Genomic DNA, 19,228 nt, shown 5'->3' on the forward strand with positions numbered 1-19,228 from the left:
TCGCCGCCGCACGACCGGATGTGAGGTGGCTGGATCGGTGCCGGGCGGAAAAGAGAACCATAGCGGCGCGCTCCCCGGGCGCCGGCCCCTGCGCAGACCCGGCGGCGGAGAAGCAGCAACAGGCAGGAGACGGCGGCGGCGAGGAGGAGGCCGCGGCGGAGGAAGCGAAAGTCAGCCCCGGTGCACGCAGGCGGTTGCCGTGGGCAGCCCCGGGAGGACGCCGCGTTCCCACGCGCGCTGCGGAAGCGAGGCGGAGCGGGTGGCGCTTGGGCCCCGAGGTCCGCGCCACGCCGCTCTCCCGGGAAGGCGGCCGCGAGGTGTACCTGGGTCTTCCGCCTGGTGTGGCTGGGAGTGCGGCCGGCGCTGCGTGTGCGCGGGTTGCGTCGGCGGAGAACCCTGGGGCTTGGGGAGTGGGAATCTGAGTTAGAACTTGCAGGCTTTCGAGCTTTTCGGGCGCGGGCTGGAACACAGCTGGTTTTTACTAGTGGTGAGATCTAGGACAGAGCTCTGACTTATTTCAGTTTCGCTCTTCTCCTTTCTGAAGTATGTAACCGGATTAAGTGAGAGTACAGGTTGCTAAGTTAATAAGCAAACTTACAAGATTGCCTTTGATGGAGACAAAGATGACAAATTTATTGCAATGTTCTTTCCCGCCCATAACCCGAGTCTTTCCTTAGCCATCAAGGAAAGGGAAGTGCGAATGTGGTTGGGGGAAAATGAGGTGGTGAATGTTAAGTGTTTAGCGCGTAATATAGCCTCAGGCTGACGGGCACAGGAATGCAAATATGTGAGTAGTGCTAGAGTAACTGCTGTGCTGGGGAGGAGGTCACACGTAAGTCTGGTCTGCAGAAATGTCACCAGCCCCCGTTTCTGCCCTTTGGGACTGCCCAGTGTTGATGTAAAATGACACATGGGCGTGGACGGAAACGTAATTTTTCTTAATGGGCAGCGAAGCCTACATCTCCTTCAAGAGGCCTACTTTGAACTTCACTTTATCCACTTGTGAAATTATGAAGTTGCGCAGTGAGTGATCACTAAACTCACTTCCTGTGAGTCTCAGCAACAGAGAAAATAACGTTTTTATTTTCTTCTGTAATACTGAATAAAGTATGTTTCTAAAAGACTATTCTCTGCAGGCGAGAGGCAGAGCGAAACGTTACCAAGTTGGGTCTAAATTTGCATCCCAGCTCTGCCACCTTCTACAGGCTGTAGAGAGTTAGGCAATTTATTTATCCTTAGTCTTGGTTTTCTCATCTGTAAAATTGAGAAGATAACCCAGTCAAAGGGCAGTTAAAAATAAACCGGATAAAGTGGATTAAAAGGCCTTATATAACCTCCATTAAAGCTGCTGGGTCTTTTTTCTTTTTAAGGCTATACAGAGACATATTGTAATCAAACATGTTCATTTAAAAAATTATTTTAAAGACTAGGTTTCCTTTGGAATCCAGGCTCTTAAAGATGTGGAAAACGGTTTAATCCCCTTGCCACTATGGAGTAGTGGAGAAGGCCCATTCTCTGCAGCAACTAAATCCTGGCTCTGGCACTTAGTGAAACCCTAGCCAGACATTTCAGTGCTCTGGACCTCAGTTTCTCATCTTTCAGAAAGGGATAGTAGGCTTTTCAGGCTTGTAGAGGGAATTAGGGATAATATTAGGAACACTCCTCTGGTGATTTATTGCCATGTAGCAAACCACTGTAAAACTCAGTGGCTTAAACCAACATTTATTTTGCTCCCATTTCTGCAAATTGGGCTGGTTCCAGCTGGGATAGCTCCAGGCCATATCGCCGAAAGGCTCACTTACTCACCTGTTTGGTAGTTGATGTGGCTGTCAGCTGAGACTGATGGAGCTGTCAACTGGAACATTTACACATGGCTTCTCCTTGTGGCCTGAGCTTCCTCACAACATGGTGGTTGGATTCCAAGGGTGATTGTCCAGAGAACAAGAAGGCCAGATAGTTGCTGTATTGCCTTTCCTAACCTGTCTTTGAAGTCAGTGTCAATTCTGCAATGTGCCACATTCTGTTCCTTAGAAAAGAGTCACTAAGGCTGACCTATATTCAAGGGAAAGGGACTTAGACTCCACCTTCATATGGGTCGAGTGTCAAAGAATTTGTGGCCCACGTTTTAAAACTACCACAAGCCACACATGAAATCAGCTATCATGATTGTTGACCTGGAACCTGAGCCCTCAGGTCTACCCTAGTTAGGACCTACTCTTCCACTATGCTCTCTAATATCTTGTAGAACCTTGGCCTTAACTTACCTCTCAGTCTCAATTTATCCTTGTAGATTACCAGTCAGCCGTCAAAAAATAAAAAAATAATTACCTAGGAATAAAGGGAATAATTTACTAAGGGAGGGCATCCATAAACTTTCACCTGTGCTTGCAATCATTGTTTCATTGTAGCTTTTGCATGTTATTCTACTTGGCAGGAATGATAATTTGTAATTATAAATGTCCCCTTTTGCAACTAACAATTTTCAAATATCGATTTTAGAAACTTCTTTGAGTAAGAGAGAATTGATTTATTCTAGTTGTTTACTAAACATTTATTAAGATTTTGGTTTAGGTTCATACTGTTGGTTAAGGGGACTCAAAGACTCGGAAATTGGCAGTCCAAGAACAATAGGAAAGCAAATGAAAATACTGCATTAAAAACCTAGAAATAGGTTGGGCTGAGTGCAGTGGTGTTTACAACTAATTGATCGCAACCAGTTACAGATTTTGTTCCTTCTCTGTTCGTACTGCTTCACTTAACTAGCCTTTAAAAAAAGTCCCTGGAAATTGAGAGCACTTGTGACAGTTTAGCAGCCTCATCTCAGAAGGCTGGTATAGTGGATTGAATTATGTCCCCCCAAAACTCATTGAAGCTTGAATTGTGTCCCCCAAGTTTTATGTATTAGAAACTTAGACCCCACTGTGACTGTTAAGAAGGTGGGAAATCCTATTATGGAAATGAAGGTGGAGCCTTGAAGAGGTGATTGGATTGTAAGACCATGCTGTAGTGAATGGATTAAAAATGGTGGTCACGGGAGTGGTTCTGAGGGCTTTAAGAGAAGAAACTCTGCTCTCTCTGCTTCCCACCATCTTGCAATGTGAGACTCCTGGGTCACTGCCACCACCAGATGGACTTTGGACTTCCTAGCCTCAGCAACAAATTACATTTTCTTTAGAAATCACCCAGTTTCAGGTATTTTGTTATAAGCAACAAAAATGGGATTGCACCTCTCTAAATGGGCTTTTTCCCACTTGGTTTTTCTTGCCCCAAAGGTAATCCCTAGTTTTAAGAAGCCAGGATAGGAACAGTTTCACAGGTGCATCATATCCTCAGGTTAAGGACTAGAAAGACAAATTAAGGGACTTCTGGAAGACCACACAGCAAATTACTTATTGGCAGAGCCTAGACCCCTTCCAGCACTTCATATCTTTGATTTTACAGATGGGAAGTACTTAATACAGACCCTGACACCAAGTAAGTGCTCCTGCACTAGCTACTGTTATATACTGTAATTTTATCTTCTGATTTTTCCCAACAGGACTAATTATTTTCATTATAACTCAAATAGAAATGCCTTTCATCCCTTCCTAAATTAGTCAAAGCTGACAGTGGTAAATACACCTGACAGGAAGAAAGCATCAGTAAATCAGCTCAAATTACCTACAAAGTTTATTGATTTAGCATCCAGCATATATTATAATTTATATAGGGATATAATTATATAAATGAATTTAGAGTGCAGCCTTATAACATGAAGGTAACAGGTTCAGATCCCTGTACTAGCCAGCCACTAAAAAACAAAAATACTTATAAAAAGGCTAATTTTACAAGTAAGTAAATGTTAGTGTTAATTAGGACTTTGAAGCTCACTAAATTATTTTAAAACTACTTGGCTGCATAACTTCAGAAGAGCCATCACTAAAAGGTTGGGTCTGGTGTCTGCTAAAGTAGAATTTTTTCTTTTAAGCACTTTTTATTACAAAAATTGACATGTAGAAAAAAGCAAAAATACAAATTACCTGTGATTCTAATCCTGAGACACCAAGTAAATTTTCCTTACTGTTTTATCGTAAAATCTTTGAAGCATTTAAATGAATAATGCTATTTTTGCTCTCTGCACCAGAAATCTCACGTGCTTTCAAATGTTTTACAAGGCACAGAAGAAAAGTATTATCAAAATGTTCCATTTACCCTCCCCACCTCTATTTTTAAAAGACTATCAGAGTGAACCCAAATTAAAGAAAAAAATTAACTGGGGCTGGCTGGTTAGTTGGTTAGAGTGCGGTGTTGTAATACTAAGGTCAAGGGCTCGGATCCCCGAACCCGCCAGCCCTACCCCCGCCCCCAAATTACTAACAATTAGTGCTTATTAGCCGCATTTTAAAAGGAAGGGTTATAAGAAGAGATCAGCCTGGGACAATTTTAATTCGGGGACTCTGGGACTCACTCCCTCCCCCCAAGTCCAGGTTGTGGCAACCTCCTCTGTCCACGCATAGGCACGAATACGCCACGGGTGCCGCTTTGCACTCCCTGGGAACCGTGCCAGAGAGGTTGACGCGAAAGCTCGGCGTCCACGTCGGCCTCGCGACTGGAACTTCATCCCTGACGCTTTGTCGTAGGAAGCGTAACTCGAGGATCCTCCTCGAAGCTCCCACTCCTCTCGTCCTAAGAGGAGCAATAGGAAGCTGAACTCAGAAGCGAGCGGGCCAAGGAAGCAAAGAGCCGTCCACCCACGCGCGACCGGCCCAACTCGCATTTGCTAGTGTTCCACCGCGGCCAGGGGGAGGTGCGTCACCTGCCCGACTGAGGCTGCGCAAACCAGGATCGGGGCGGGGCTTCCCTCTCGCGCGCGCGCCGCGTCGCCGTGGAGATCGTGGGCGGGGCCGTCACGACACTGGCATCCGGAGGCGCGCGAAACGCTGAGGCGGACTTGGACCGCCGGGGCCTGAGGAGAACTGCCCAAGTCCACCGACTCCCACCGCAGCTTCTCCTTAGGCACGGAAGGGCTCGGCTTCCCCTGGTACGAGGTCAGGCCCGATCGTCCCCAGCCTCTTCGGCTGTGAGTCCGGCGGCGAGCGCAGGTCCTTCCGAGCTGGGCCCGGTGACTGTCCTGTCGGAGTCTTCTCTTCCTCCTCCTCTAGAAGTGCAGGTGATGCTGTGCACCCGTGGGGCCGCTGTGCGGGCGTGGAGGGTAATGTGAGAAGAGCGCGCAGAACGGCACCCTGAGCCGGCGCTCTGGGTCCCGCGCGGCGCTCGTGTGGTTTCTGGCGTGCGCTGCGTCTGGGCAGCGTCTCATCCGTTGCCCGTCCCGGGGGCGCCGCATCCTCCCGCGCGTCTAGTGCCTGTAGGCAGGTGCCGGAGGCCACGCGAGGCTCGTTAGCTTGCGTGGATCTCTGCTACATGGCCGGGCGAGGGGATGGTGTACACAGACCTCGGGGGCTGGGGCTGAACCGGAGGGGCAAACGTAGCAAACAAACCCTGCGGCCTCCCCCGCGCTTCGTTTTTATTTCACAGGAGGCCATTCAGATTTTTTTTTTAATTAATTTTTTTGGCTGCTGGCGGGTTCAGGGGATCCGAACCCTTGACTTTCGTGTTGTAACACCGCTCTCTAACCAACTGAGCTGACTGACCAAGCCCCGTTCAGATTTCTTGTTAACCTCTGTGTAGATGTGTAGTAAATATTTGTTGAATGAATGATGTTAGGGACTTGAGTACCAGTCCCAGCACTTTTTAGCTGGTGACCTTGGGCACCCTGTCTATAAAATTAAGTTGGCAACGTCCTGCTGAGGTGGTTATATTAAAGTAGATAATACGTGAAAAGTGCTTAGTACTATGCCTGGCGTAGATTACCAGTTCCATAGATGTTATTTTGATTCTAGTCAATACGTTTTAGATTGCGTGGTACTCGTGAGTGCCCTGAAAGTATGAGGCTCGGTGGCGGTTCTCTGAGGAAGTAGTTGAAACTTATTCTGAGACTTAAGATGTAAATTTCCTTGCTTTTGCTTAGTAAGATCATTCGTTTCTCAGTCGTGAGAAACTGCAGAGTACTGTAAAAACTTCAGTTTACTTTTACATTTTTTTCAATTAACTTACAGTTTTAAAAATTAATATTGAAGGCTTATAATAGAAAATATCCCCCATTTCCCAGTTCCAATGCTCATTCTTCCAGCTGTTTCTTCTGATGTTATTTATAAATTGGGCGTGAATATCCTTATAGTAATGATTCTCGATTTGTTTTACACATTGTTATGTGTTGACTTTTATTCGTGGGAGATAAGTACTTAGCTCATAGTTTTTCTTCCCTCATCTCTTCTACGTGATTATGTAATGATTCGTTGTTAATAGTCACTGTTTACATTATATAACAGATATTCACTGCTGAACCAAGTAGAGTACTGAAGGTCTTCATTTCTTGGACATCCCATCATTTTTTCTGAGAATTAATAATTGCTATATATTCTTATTTGCCTGGTATTCCATCCACAGATCCCTAGTTTTTCCCCCAGTGCTTCAACATTTCTCACATACCTATCAGTAATTTTTTGCATACTCTGAAAACCATCTGTTCCATCTTTTGGGGGGGGGGGGCTTTTTGCTCTAATCTAATCTGGTGGCTCTGTGCCTGCTATTCCCAGTTCTAATCCAGAGATCTCTTTTCACGTCTGTTCTGGGATTTGCTTCTTTTTGCTGTTCTCCTGTATTGGATTCTCTGTTGCCTGGATTCTCTGTAATTTTTTTCTTGATTTGCTTCCTTGGTTTTTGGAGCACGTTTTCCTGTAACAGCTTGTTCTTTCTTAAACAGCTTTGTTGTGATATAATTCTCATACTGTATAGTTCACCTATTTAATGTGTACAATTCAATGGTTTTTAGAATATTCAGAGTTGTGCAACCATCACCATGATCAATTTTAAAACACTGTCATCTCCCAAAAAAGAATCCTTACTGATTATCAGTCACTTCCCATTTTTCTTCAATCCCCCCAGCCCTAGGCAACCACCAATTTCCTCTCTGACTCTGTATAGATTTGCCTTTCTGGACATTTCATATAAATGAAATCTTACAATATGTGGTTCTTGGTACCTGGCTTCTTTCACTTAGCATAATGTTTTCAAGGTTCATCCATGTTTTAGCATGTATCGCATTTCTTTTCATGGCTGAACAATAATTCCATTGTATGGATATACCACCATCCATCCGTCAGTTGGTAGACATTGGGCTTCAACTTTTTGGCTATTGTGGATAATACTGCTCTGAACATTCATGTGCAAGTTTTTGTATAGACATAATTATTCAGTTCTCTTGGCTATATACCTAGGAGTGGAATTGCTGGATCAAATGGTAACTCTGCATTTAACATTTTGAGGAATTACTACACTGTTTCCCAAAGTGGCTGCACCATTGTACATTCCCAGTAATAGTGTGTACGTGTTTCTATTTCTCTACATCCTCACCAACACTTATTATCTTTTTATCTTTTTGATAATTGCCATCCTAGTGGATGTGAAGTGGTATCTAGTGGTTTTGATTTGTATTTTCCTCATGGCTAATGACGTTGAGCATCTTGTTATGTGGTTATTGCCAATTTGTATATTTTCTGTGGAGAAATGTCTATTCAGGTCCTTTGTCTGTTTAAAAGTTATGTTGATTCTTTATTATTGAGTTATAGGACTTTTTTACATAATCCAGGTGTAAGTCCCTTATCAGATTTGCAAATATTTTTTCCCTTTCAGTGGGTTGTCTTTTCACCTTCATCTTAGTCCATTTCTGTTGCTTATATAACAAAGAACCTGGAATGGGGTAATTTATAAGAAAATGAAATGTATTACTTATAGTTTCAAAGGCTGGAAGTCCAAAGTCCAGGGAACACATCTGGTGAAGGCTTTCTTTGGTGCTGACTTCAGTGACGAGAGGGTAACATGTTGCAAAATAGTGGAAGAGAGAGAGAGAGATAGCTCCTCATGCATTCTTCTTTTAAAGCCCTCAGAACCATGCCCATGACCACCATTTTTAATCCATTCAGTAGGCGTGGTCCTCAGAATCTAATCACCTCTTCAAGGCCCCACCTTGCAATTACCATAATAGAATTTCCCACCCTCTTAACAGTCACAGTGGGGATTAAGCTACTAATGCATAAAACTTGGGAGACACAATCCATATCAGCCTTCCTTTTTTTTTGTGACCGGTAAGGGGATCATAACCCTTGGCGTGGTATCGCACCGCGCTCAGCCAGTGAGTGCACCGGCCATCCCTATATAGGATCTGAACCCGCGGCCTCAGCGCTCGCTGCACTCCCAGCGCTGCACCCGAGTGAGCCACAGGGTTGGACCCACATCAGCCTTCTTAATGGTGTCCTTTGAAGCACAAATGTTTTTAATTTTGCCTATTTCCAGTTTTCCTATAACTTTTCAAGAAAAGGAGATCTTAGCTTTTTCTCCTTGCATGTTGGAAAAAGTGTTTGGTCTACCCTGAGACTTGGCCTTAGTTTAGGAACTCTCATGCAAGGAACTGCATCCTTCATTTCTGAGAAACTTTCTAATATATTTGATAATTTCTTCCACTTTTATTCTCCATATTTCTCTTTCTGGAATTCCTGCTAGTTGAATATCTGATCCCCTGGATTGATCCTCTGTTTTCTAACCTTTTCTTTATTTTCTATTTTCTTTTGTCTTTTTTTCTTCCTATTTCTGGAACATTTCCTTAACTTTTATCAACTACCTTCTACTGTTTTGGATATTCTATTTGTTTCTTGTCTTCTTTCGTTTTATTTTTTTCTTTTAAATAATATCCTGATTTTATTCTGTGGTATATCTTCTCTTATCTCTCTGAGGATAGTTATCTGTAGAATTTTTTGTTGATTTTGGGTTTGTTTTTCTTCTTTTCCTCACATTGTTTTTGTTTCCTCCATAATTTTCAAAAACTTTCTATTTTGAAAACTTTTAAGCACATATAGTATGTACCCATCACCCATTTCCAAAAATTATCAATTCATGAACTATCTTATTTCATCTATACCTCTGCCTGTGCTATCCCTACTGGATTATTTTTGTTTTAACTTTGAATTAATTTCAATCTTCTAGAAAAGTTGCAGAAATGATACCCTGTGTACCTTTATCCACATTAACCACTTTTTAATTTTTACGCTCCTTGTTTTATCATTTTCTCTATGATGACTATAAATTAGGAGTTTTACAACTCTACCACTTCTTCCGTATTTCTCAGTAGGCAGTCTATGTAAGGATGAGCCCTCCTTTCCTACCATTTATCTATCTACTGATCTCTTTATTGTTAGCCTGGACTCATGATATCTTAGTTTTTATGTTGCTTCTAACAGAATACCTGAAACTGAGTAATTTATAAGGAAACAGAACTTATTTCTTTCAGTTTTGGAGGTTGGGAAGTCCAAGGTTGAGGAGGCGTATCTGGTGAGGGCCTTTTTCCTGATGTGGACTCTTTGTGGTGTCCTGAGCTCACCCAGCGTGTCACATGGCAAGAGGGCAAGAGCATGTTCATGTGTTCCTCTCTTCCTCCTCTTATAAAGCCGCCTGTTCCACTCCCGTGCTAACCCATTAATCCATTAACCCATTAATTAATTAATTTATTATTATTATTATTATTATTATTATTATTATTAAAAGATGACCAGTAAGGGTATCTTAACCCTTGACTTGGTGTTGTCAGCACCATGCTCTCCCAAGTGAGCTAACCGGACATCCCTATAAGGGGATTTGAACCTGTGGCCTTGGTGTTATCAGCACCACACTCTCCCGAGTGAGCAACAGGCCGGCCCTAAACCATTAATTTATTAATTCATGAATGGATTCGTCCATTCATGAGGGCAGAGCTCCCGCAATCCAATCACCTCCCAAAGTCCTCCTCAGTTCTGCCACATTGGGGATTAAGCTTCAACATAAGTTTTGGTGAGGTCATTCAAACCATAGCACATGGATTTGGTGCTCAAATTTGTTATATTTTATCTGTAAAATTTTCTGTATATATCTGTAAAAATAAGATGTCCGTTTACATAACCAGTTGTAACACTAAGGCCAAGGTTTCAAATCCCTATACTGGCCAGATGCAAAAAAAAAAAAACAACAAAAAAACCCCACTATTATCACCGCAAAAAATAGACCATTTCTTAACAACTCATTTAAAAAATTTTAAGTTTAAAAAATATTTAAAGTTCAAATTTCCCTGATTGTTTCATGTTTTTTGTTTAACAGTTGACTTTTAGTTTGTTAAAATCAAGATTCAAACTAGATTCAAACATTGCATTTAGTTGATACGCATCATGAGTCTCTTTTAATGTATAGGTTTTCCCCACTTTCCTTTGCAGTTTATTTATTGAAGGAACTGGGTCGCTTGTCATATAAAGTTTCCTGCATTATTGATTTTGCTGATTGCAAGTCTTTTTTTTTGGTGGCTGGCCAGTATGGGGATCTGAACCCTTGACCTTGGTGTTACCAACACCACACTAACCAAGTGAGCTAACTAACTAGCCTACAAAGTCATTTTTATTTGTTTCCTGTATTTTTTTGTAAGTTAATACTTATAGATGAAGCTTGATGATATTCAGGTTTAATTTTTTGGCAAGAATATATCACAGGTGGTGGCACTTCCTGGCAGTCCTTTGTTGGGTTTGTTTAGGTCTTTTTCTTGGTGGGGGTCTTTTTCAGAGGTCTTGTGATTCTTGACTGTCCATTCTGAAGTGTGAGCAACTGGGAAATTAGTTGGAATCTTCCAGTGTTTCAGCAGGACTTGTGAGTTCATGGGCTTCACTTTAGAGTAGTCTAGGGATAAGCCTGCTTTTTCATTGACTGGGGTAAGGCACAGATGTTGGGTTCTGGAGGTATATTAGTTCTTAGCATCTTCTGAGAATTTTCCAGTCTCCTGCCTGAGAGGTACCAGTCTAGCTGCCAGGAGTCTGGAAGCAGAGGAAGGGGAAGGGAGCTGGACACCCTGTCTGGAAGGGTTGGGAGGAGACCTGATGCCCCACTTGCTCACTATAAAGATTTTCATTCATGTGACCTGTGACTTCAGTTCTGGAAGCCTTTCATTGTTTCTTTTAGTTCTGAGCTCTTCTGGGATTGTGTGTGACTTCTTCCTTTTGGTATCCTACTCTGCAGGTTTTCATTTCCTCAAATCTGTTAGGTCAGTTCATTTTCCTCCATCTATTTTCTTGTGAAATAACCTGTGGAAATCTCTCATTTACTATGATCTCTTCTCTCATCTTTTTGACCTTATGGTTTGTACCTTTTTTATCCTTTACTGTCATCTTAGGAGGTCAGTTTGCATGTTTAACTGGGAGTTCATGCATAATAATCTTTGTTTTTCTTGGAATGTCTTTTGTATTTGATTATCATTATGTGTATTCCAACACAGAAGCAAGTTCATGTTCATATATGTCTTTATGGAGAACAAACTTGTGTCTTAGTCTTCCCGTTATTTGTGTATCTTATCTGTGAAGTTCCAGACATTGCTTTAGATACTGAAGATATAGTGGAAGTAAGATCACATACAGCTTCTGTTTTCATGGAATTTATATTCTAGTAGAGAAGGCAATCATGTATAAGTAGTTAGAATGTTGGTACAGAGTGTATAACAAAAGAGAGTCCTTGACTGCAAAGGACATTCCACAGAATCGTTATAACATGGTATAAACCCAAGGCAATGACCGATTCATTATAGCAGTATTTCATCAAAAATTCCTTTTTACAACCTCCTTCAGTTTGGTTTATTTACAGAAATAATCACTAATGGTGACCTCTGTTACTTTAAGTGTGATATTGGAAACAGGAGGACATAGGTTTGATGTTAGTAACGACTATACATTTTGTATGGATAAACTCTTTTTCTGGCTAATTTCTTCTCTGATTGCCAGTGAAATATGTGACCTTGATTTTAAGGGTGACTTCATTCTTTTAGAATGAATATCTCATTACAAATGCATCACAGTTACTCAACATAGGACATGTTGACCCCGTTATCTTGCCTCCACCATGTACTTAAATCTTACTTTGTCTTGCTACTTGTATTAGTTTCCTAGGGCTGCTTTAACAAAGTACCACAAACTGCGTAGCTTAAAATGATAGAAGTTTATTCTCTAACAGTTCTGGAAGCTATAAGTCTGCAATCAAGGTGTCATCCTCTCTCTGAAGGCCTAGGGTAGGATCTGTTCCATTCCTTTCTCTTAGCTTCTTGTGTTGCCAGCCATCATTTTCCTTGGCTTGTAGATGCATCACTCCAGTCTCTGCCTCCATCGTCACATGGTGTTCTCCTTTTTATGTTTATTTGTCCTTGTATCTCTTCTCTTCTTTTTATAAGAACAGCAATCATATTGGATTCCCATATGACCTTATCTTAACTTACATTTTAAGTATGTCTGCAAAGACCCTGTTTCCAAATAAGGTCACATTCATAGGTATCAGGGCTTAGGACTTAAACATTTCTTTTTGGGGAACACAGTTCAACCCACACTACAACTATTCTTTGCACCAAGAAATAAATTAAACCTTTGATGTTTATTCATTGCATAATGAATTTTTTTGGTAGAAATTATCACCAATTGAAAAGGAAACTGTACACGGGAATATCTACTGCTGATCAAAAACTGCCTGAAGATTCTTATTGGCAATCATAAAAACTAATCTGGGGGAAAAAATGAGAAATCTTGATCTCTTCTGGTGTTTTTGTGAAGGGAACTTGAAAGTATTCGAGCATTACCTGGACAGGAAAAATGAGCCAGTCGTAACTTTTGAGTGTGGCTCACTCTCCTCTTAGTTTCCTTTCTTAGAAAGTAACTTTTTCAAACAGAAAACAAAAATAAGAAGAAAAAAAGAAAACAAAATAAGGAAAAAAAGAACAAAAAATAAAGAAAGAAAATAACTTTTTACAATGCAGTTTAAAAAGAGTATTTTAAGTTGGAGATCTGCGTTCAATTTAGTTTTGAATTAAGAAGAGGCAGGAGACTAGGAGTTGGCATGAAGTCATTCAGAAATATGGCTCCTAATAGGCCGCAGATAACTTACTTTTTTGTTCCCTTTTTTCTTGTAGTAAGAAGGGGAAGATAAAAGACTTTTTGATTCATGAAGAATCTGCTCACTGAGAAGTGTATATCAAGCCACTGGTTGAATTTCCATCAAAAAGTGATTAAGCAGAAATGGAGAAGTTTGATTCCAGGTGAGTGACAGGACTTGACAAAGAAGATGACCAAAATTATGGACCATATAAAAGTCTGTAAACATTTTGTGTGTGAAAATAATTTTTAAAATAATAAATTTTTAAAATTTCCTAAGTCATGAGTAGTGAGATAGGAACTATAGGTAAGAATTTCTTTGCTCATATTTTGAATTTCTCTTTTACAGTACAAGGTTCATTTCATACATGGTGTTACAGTCAAAAAACATTTTTGGTGTGTTTAAATGGTGATATCTCAATGTGGTTTTGATTTGCATTTCCCTGAGGATTAGTGATGTTGAGCATTTTTTAAAGTGCCTGTTGGCACTTTATGTTGGCTTTTTATGTCTTCCTTAGAAAAATTTCTATTCAGCTCCTTTGTCCATTTTTTCATTAGGTTATTTGGTTTTTTACTGTGTAATTGTTTGAGTTCCTTGTATATTCTGGATATTAATCTCTTGTCAGATGTATAGTTTGCGGATATTTTCTCCCACTCTGTAGGTTGTCATTTCATTCTGTTGATATTTCCTTTGCTGTGCAAAAGCTTTTTAGTTTGATATAGTCCCATTTGTTTATTGTTTCTTTTGTTGATTGTGCTTTTGGGCACGTGTTCATAAAGTCTGTGCCCAGTCCTAGTTCCTGAATTGTTTTCCCTATATTTTCCCTTACTAGTTTTATAGTTTCAGGTCTTATACTTAAGTCTCTAATCCATTTTGAGTTGATTTGGGTACATGGTCAGAGGTGCAGGTTTAGTTTCATTCTTCTGCATATGGATATCCAGTTTTCCCAGCAACACTTATTGAAGAGGCAGTCTTTTCCCCAAGGTATGTTTGTGTTGCCTTTGTCAAATCAATTGGCTGTAAGTCTGTGAGTTGATTTCTGGGTTCTCTATTCTGTAAAAGACGGAGAATAACAAATGCTGGTGAGGATGTGGAGAGAAGGGAACAGTCCTACTCTGTTGGTAGGACTGTAAATTAGTACAACCACTATGGAAAACAGCATGGAGTTTTCTCAGACAACTACAGATAGAACTGCCATACTATCCAGCAATCCCACTTCTAGTTATATACCCAAAGGAATGGAAATCATCATGTCCAAGGGATACCTGCATTCCCATGTTCATCTCAGCTCTATTTACAATAGCCAAGGTATGGAACCAACCTAAATGTCCATTGACATACTACTGGATAAGGAAAATGTGGTATATAAACACCATGGAATACTACTCTGCCATGAAAAAGAATGAAATTCTGTCATTCACAGCAACATGGATGAGCTTGGAGAAAATTACGTTGAGTGAAATAAGCCAGGCACAGAAGGAAAAATACCGCATGTCATCACTCATAAGTGTTTGCTAAGAGAGAAAGAAGGAAGGAAAGACCACAGTGGTGTGTTGGACTTGCAGAGGGAGAGAGCATACCTAGGGTTGCAGAGTGGGGTAGGGGAGTGGGGGGAGGGGGAGAGCGGCTGAGGACTGATTGGGTGGGGGACATGGGGAATAATTACAATTTGAGATTTGTAATGGGCATGCTGATGGTATTGATCTGGCCAACACATCTTGGGCACAAGTGGTTATCGTCAACTTTGTACCCCATGCATACACATCACCAATAAAATTTTAAAGAAATTAATGTTCATCATTAAAATTCTGATTTTGATCAGAAGTAAGGATGCTTTTCTTGAGGATAGAAGTTATATCATCAAATTTGGTTGGCTCGTGTATCTTTCCCCCACTTTTGATCATGGTTGCTTTCAGCCTTTATTAAGGTGGTTTTGATTCCAAATAGCAGAATCCAACTCTGGCTAGCCTAGGCAAAAGGAAGGAATTTGTAAGAAAGAGACTGACCTACAGCTTCAGATCCACAGGGTAGGGCATATGACTCACAGCTGGTAAGTCATGAGTATCCCACGGCCTTGGACACAGTGATTGGTTCAGGGATGGGCATGTGACCTAATAGAGCCAATCAGGTTTTTCTCTAAGGCTGAGACAGTCATTTAAAGAGAGAGGCCCACCTAATGCTGAGATTGCTTGTGACAGCAGTTGTAGTCCCCATCATACAAAGGCAACAGAGAGCTTGTGCTGTAGGAGGTCAGCACACTGAGAGAGGCAGGAAGACCTAGCAATGTTGAGACACCAGTTCTAGTCCTTGAGGCTGTGGTTCAGAATCCTTCCAATGTACATGAATTAGGAAATCACTTCTTAGTGCTGGAGCTCTCCAATTTAACACTCCAGATCTGATCTCTACTCATCTGCATCCGGGGCCCTCTTGCTTCCCATTGGGTTTGCCCCCCTGAAAGCCCTGGCAGGAGATAGGAGGAAGGGAAGAGAGTAAGGCCAAGGTATTTATACCCTTGGCTTCCTCCTTGCAAGATGTCTTGGGTTGGCTGTGTCTTGCCACTGAAGCTCACAGCACCTCATAAGATGGCAGATTATGTATGATTCTTTCCTTCTGGGTTCTGGTAATTGTTCCTTCCTCTTATTCCTTTTGGCCTAGACGTAGAACCGGCTTAGCTTCTACTAGCTTTAGGTTCCTGTACTGTTCCTTGTGGTTCCTCTACAACCATACCTTTAAATATACCATGTTCAAATTATCCTATTTTTAATATGTCATCTGTTTTCCTTGTGACCCTTGAGAATTTTCATCATGAATGGTGTTAGATTTTGTTAGATGGGTTTTTCTGCATCTGTGGAGATGATCATGTGGTTCTTTTTGTTGCCTTTGTCAAATATCTATTGGCTGTGAGTCTGTGGGTTGATTTCTATGGACAACTTAGATGAAATGCACAAATTCTTCTATTAATAAGTTGTATTACATAAATTAATTTTTGGATGTTAAACCAGTCTTATATTCCTGGGATAAATTCCACTTGGTCATGGTGTTTATATAGTATATAGTTTTTATATGTTGCTGGATTTGGTTTGCTAATATTGTTTGAGGATATTTGTGTCCATAGTCATGAGGGATATTGGTCTGGTATTTTGGTTTTGTTTTGGATTTTTTTGGTAATATCTTTGTCTGCCTTTGGTATCAGGGTGATACTGGCCTCAAAGAATGAATTTGGAAGTGTTCCTGCTTTATTTTCTGGAAGAATTCATGGGGTATTGTTTTCATTTCTTTTTAAATGTTTGGTAGAATGCATCAGTGAAGCTCTCTGGACATGGGCTCTTCTTTGTAGGTAAAATTTTAATTGCTAATTTAATTTCTTGTTGTAAGTCTAGTTTATTTTTCTTCTCGAGTCCGTTTTGGTAACTTGTATTTTTCTGGGAATTTGTCCATTTTATCTAAGTTGTCCAATTTGTTGGCATAAAGTTCATTGTACTTCTATTACTTGTAATTCATTTAATTTATGAAAGGTCAGTGGTAATGTCCTCTCTTTCATTTCTAATTTTGGTAGTTTATATCTTCTCTCTTTTTTTCTTCATTAATCTAGCTAGTCTTGTCAATTTTGTTGAAGGACCTTACTGTTATACTCTTTTTTTTCTTAAGCTAATTTGAATTGGGTTACCATTGCTTGCACCCTAGAGTGCTAATTAATGTATAGAAGTTTCTTATAAAATCTACTGGGCCTTGGGCTAGGTGGGAGCCAAGGTGGTTTGTGGGACCTATTCAGCAGGTGTATGGACCCTTCCTTCTGAGCAGTGCCATTTTTGTGCTGCAGACCCCAACTATTCCTGTTCATGTCTGTGTCTCAGCTCAAAATTCTGTCCTGGGAGAATGAATCTGGTTGGTCCTGTGTGGGTCAGTTTTCTCCCCCTGCTCTAATCAACTGGGACTTGGGGCAAAGTCATGGAGTTTCAAGCACAGCTGCTGAGGTCCTGCCCTTGTTGATAAGGAAAGCTCACAGAAAAGGGAATCCTTATAAGCTGAACCAACACCCTGACAGTGTTTACCACATAGTCTGCAGAGTACTCTTCAAGCTTGCCTTACTTCATCTTCTGAAACAAATTAGCCATGGCCTTAAAATGAAGCTCTTTGGCCTCTAATTCTGGCATAGTTTACCCAAATACCCCGCTACGTTAGATTAGGGAGCCTGAGAAGAGAATATATATCCTTTTTTTTAAAAAAAGCTGTAAAATTTAACATAGATACAGAAAGGTGCATAAAACATGTGATTTAATACATCATTTTGAAACAAACATGTAACCATCACCCAGGTAAAGAAATAATATATTATCAATACCTCAGAAGTCCCTTTTGTGTATCCTTTCCTAGTCACTTCCTCTTCTTCTTCTCTAGAGTTAACCACTATCCTACCTTTCATAATAATCACTTTCTTAAATTTCTTTATATTTTTACCAATTGAGTATACATTTCTAAACAATATGGTTTAGTTTTGCCTCTGCTTTAAATAAATGGAATCATATCATATGTATTCTTTTGTGTCTTGATTCTTTTTCGAAAGGTTTCAAGATTCCTCCATATTCTTGTGTGTAATTATAGTTTGCTCATTTTTCTTTCTTTGTAATACTTCATTGTTAAGACTATTTCACAGTTTATTTATCCATTCTGCTAATGGACATTTGGACTGTTTTCAGTTTTCAAATGATGTGAACCATTCTCATATGTATAGTCTGGCACACAGTGATTCTCAAATTTGAGCCTACATCAGAATCTCCTGGAGGCTCAGTAAACACAGATGGCTGGACTCTCTCCTCTGAGTTTCTGATTCAGTAGATCTGTAGTGTGGCCCAATAATCTGTATTTCTAGTTCAGTTCACAGGTGGTAGTGATGGTGATGCTGTTGGTTCAGGGAACATACTTTGATAAACACTCTTCACGGGTATACACTTAGCAATAGATTGCTGGGTCAGTCAATGGTTATGAGAATCTTCAATTTTGCGAGGTAAAGATTTTCTGTATTGGTCATACTGTGCCACTTTACACTCTTGCTGATGGTGTATGTTCATATTTATTGTCTCACATCTCACCAACACTGTGCTAATCTGGTAGGTATGTAGTTGTATCTCACTGTGTTTTTTATTTGCATTTCATTGATTCCTATTGTGGTTGATTGAGTACCTTTTTACATGTTTATTGGGAATCTGGATTTCCTCTTTTTGAAATACATATTCAAATCTTATTCCCAAAGTTAAATTTTAACTTTGTAAAATTTATCAGTCTTTTCCTTTATAATTAGTACCTTTTCTTTCGGGTTTAAGGAATCTTTTCCTTCCCTGAGGTCATGAAGATATTTTGTAGTATCTTCAAAACTTCATTATTTTTCTTTTCAACTTTTATTCTCTAGACTACCTGAAGCTGATTTTTACCATGTGAGTTAAAATAAGTTTGAGATCTGAGTAAAATCACCTACCTAACACTTTTTAAAGAATGTATAAGCTATTCTTGGTCGTTTGCAATTCTATAAAAGCTTCAGAATCAACTTGTCAAGTCCTCTCCCTCTGAAAACTAAAAACTATTGGGGTTTTAACTGATAATACTTTGAATCTGTAGATCAGAGTGGGAAAAATTGACATCTGTATTATAGTGAGTCCTCCAGTTCTTCCTGTAGAAGTGTTTATAACTTTTGTTAGATTTACTACTGTACTTGGTATTTGTGATGCTATTTGAATACAGTATATAAATATAACTTTGTTTCTTGTTTATTGCCGGTTTTTAGAATCGTACAGTTGACCGTTATCATTTGCTGATTCTGTATTTGTGAATTTGCCTACTTGCTAAAATTTATTTGTGACCCCAAAATCAATACTGTCAGCACTTTTAGAGTCATTTGTGGACATGCTCAGAGCCTTGAAAATTTGAGTTGCCCAATGAGCACATTCTCAGCTGAGATGGATCTAGAAAATGCTCTGCCTTATTGTTTTAGCTCTTATACCGGAATGACCAGAAGATGGAGACAGTAGGGGGCAGTACAGTGTAGTGCAAGAAGCACTGGCTCTGGGGACAGTTGGATGGGACTTGAGACCCAGCTCTGGCATTTGTTAGTGGGGCAGCCTCAGGCGAGTCACTTAACACTTCTGAACTTTGTTTTCTTTTTTTAAAAATAAAGTAAATAGAATCTAACAGGATGAGTTGTTTTTAAATTTTAAGATTA

The 19,228-nt window shown here is 40.2% G+C and overlaps 1 protein-coding gene across 2 annotated transcripts in view; it reads left to right on the forward strand.

The window, feature by feature from the left end:
- The first annotated feature begins 4,985 nt into the window (after positions 1–4,985).
- SFI1 (SFI1 centrin binding protein) overlaps positions 4,986–19,228 on the forward strand; it is a 93,405-nt gene continuing 79,162 nt past the window's right edge. Inside the window, exons 1-2 of one of the 2 annotated variants that reach the window (XM_063087215.1) lie at positions 4,986–5,149; positions 13,052–13,181. In XM_063087215.1, coding sequence (XP_062943285.1) covers positions 13,084–13,181 — 98 coding nt within the window. In that variant the 5' untranslated portion in view covers positions 4,986–5,149; positions 13,052–13,083. The remainder of the gene's footprint in view (positions 5,150–13,051; positions 13,182–19,228) is intronic. The other variant, XM_063087214.1, reaches the window with a different exon arrangement.

Source organism: Cynocephalus volans, chromosome 2 (assembly GCF_027409185.1).
Source record: "Cynocephalus volans isolate mCynVol1 chromosome 2, mCynVol1.pri, whole genome shotgun sequence".
Lineage (NCBI taxonomy): Eukaryota > Metazoa > Chordata > Mammalia > Dermoptera > Cynocephalidae > Cynocephalus > Cynocephalus volans.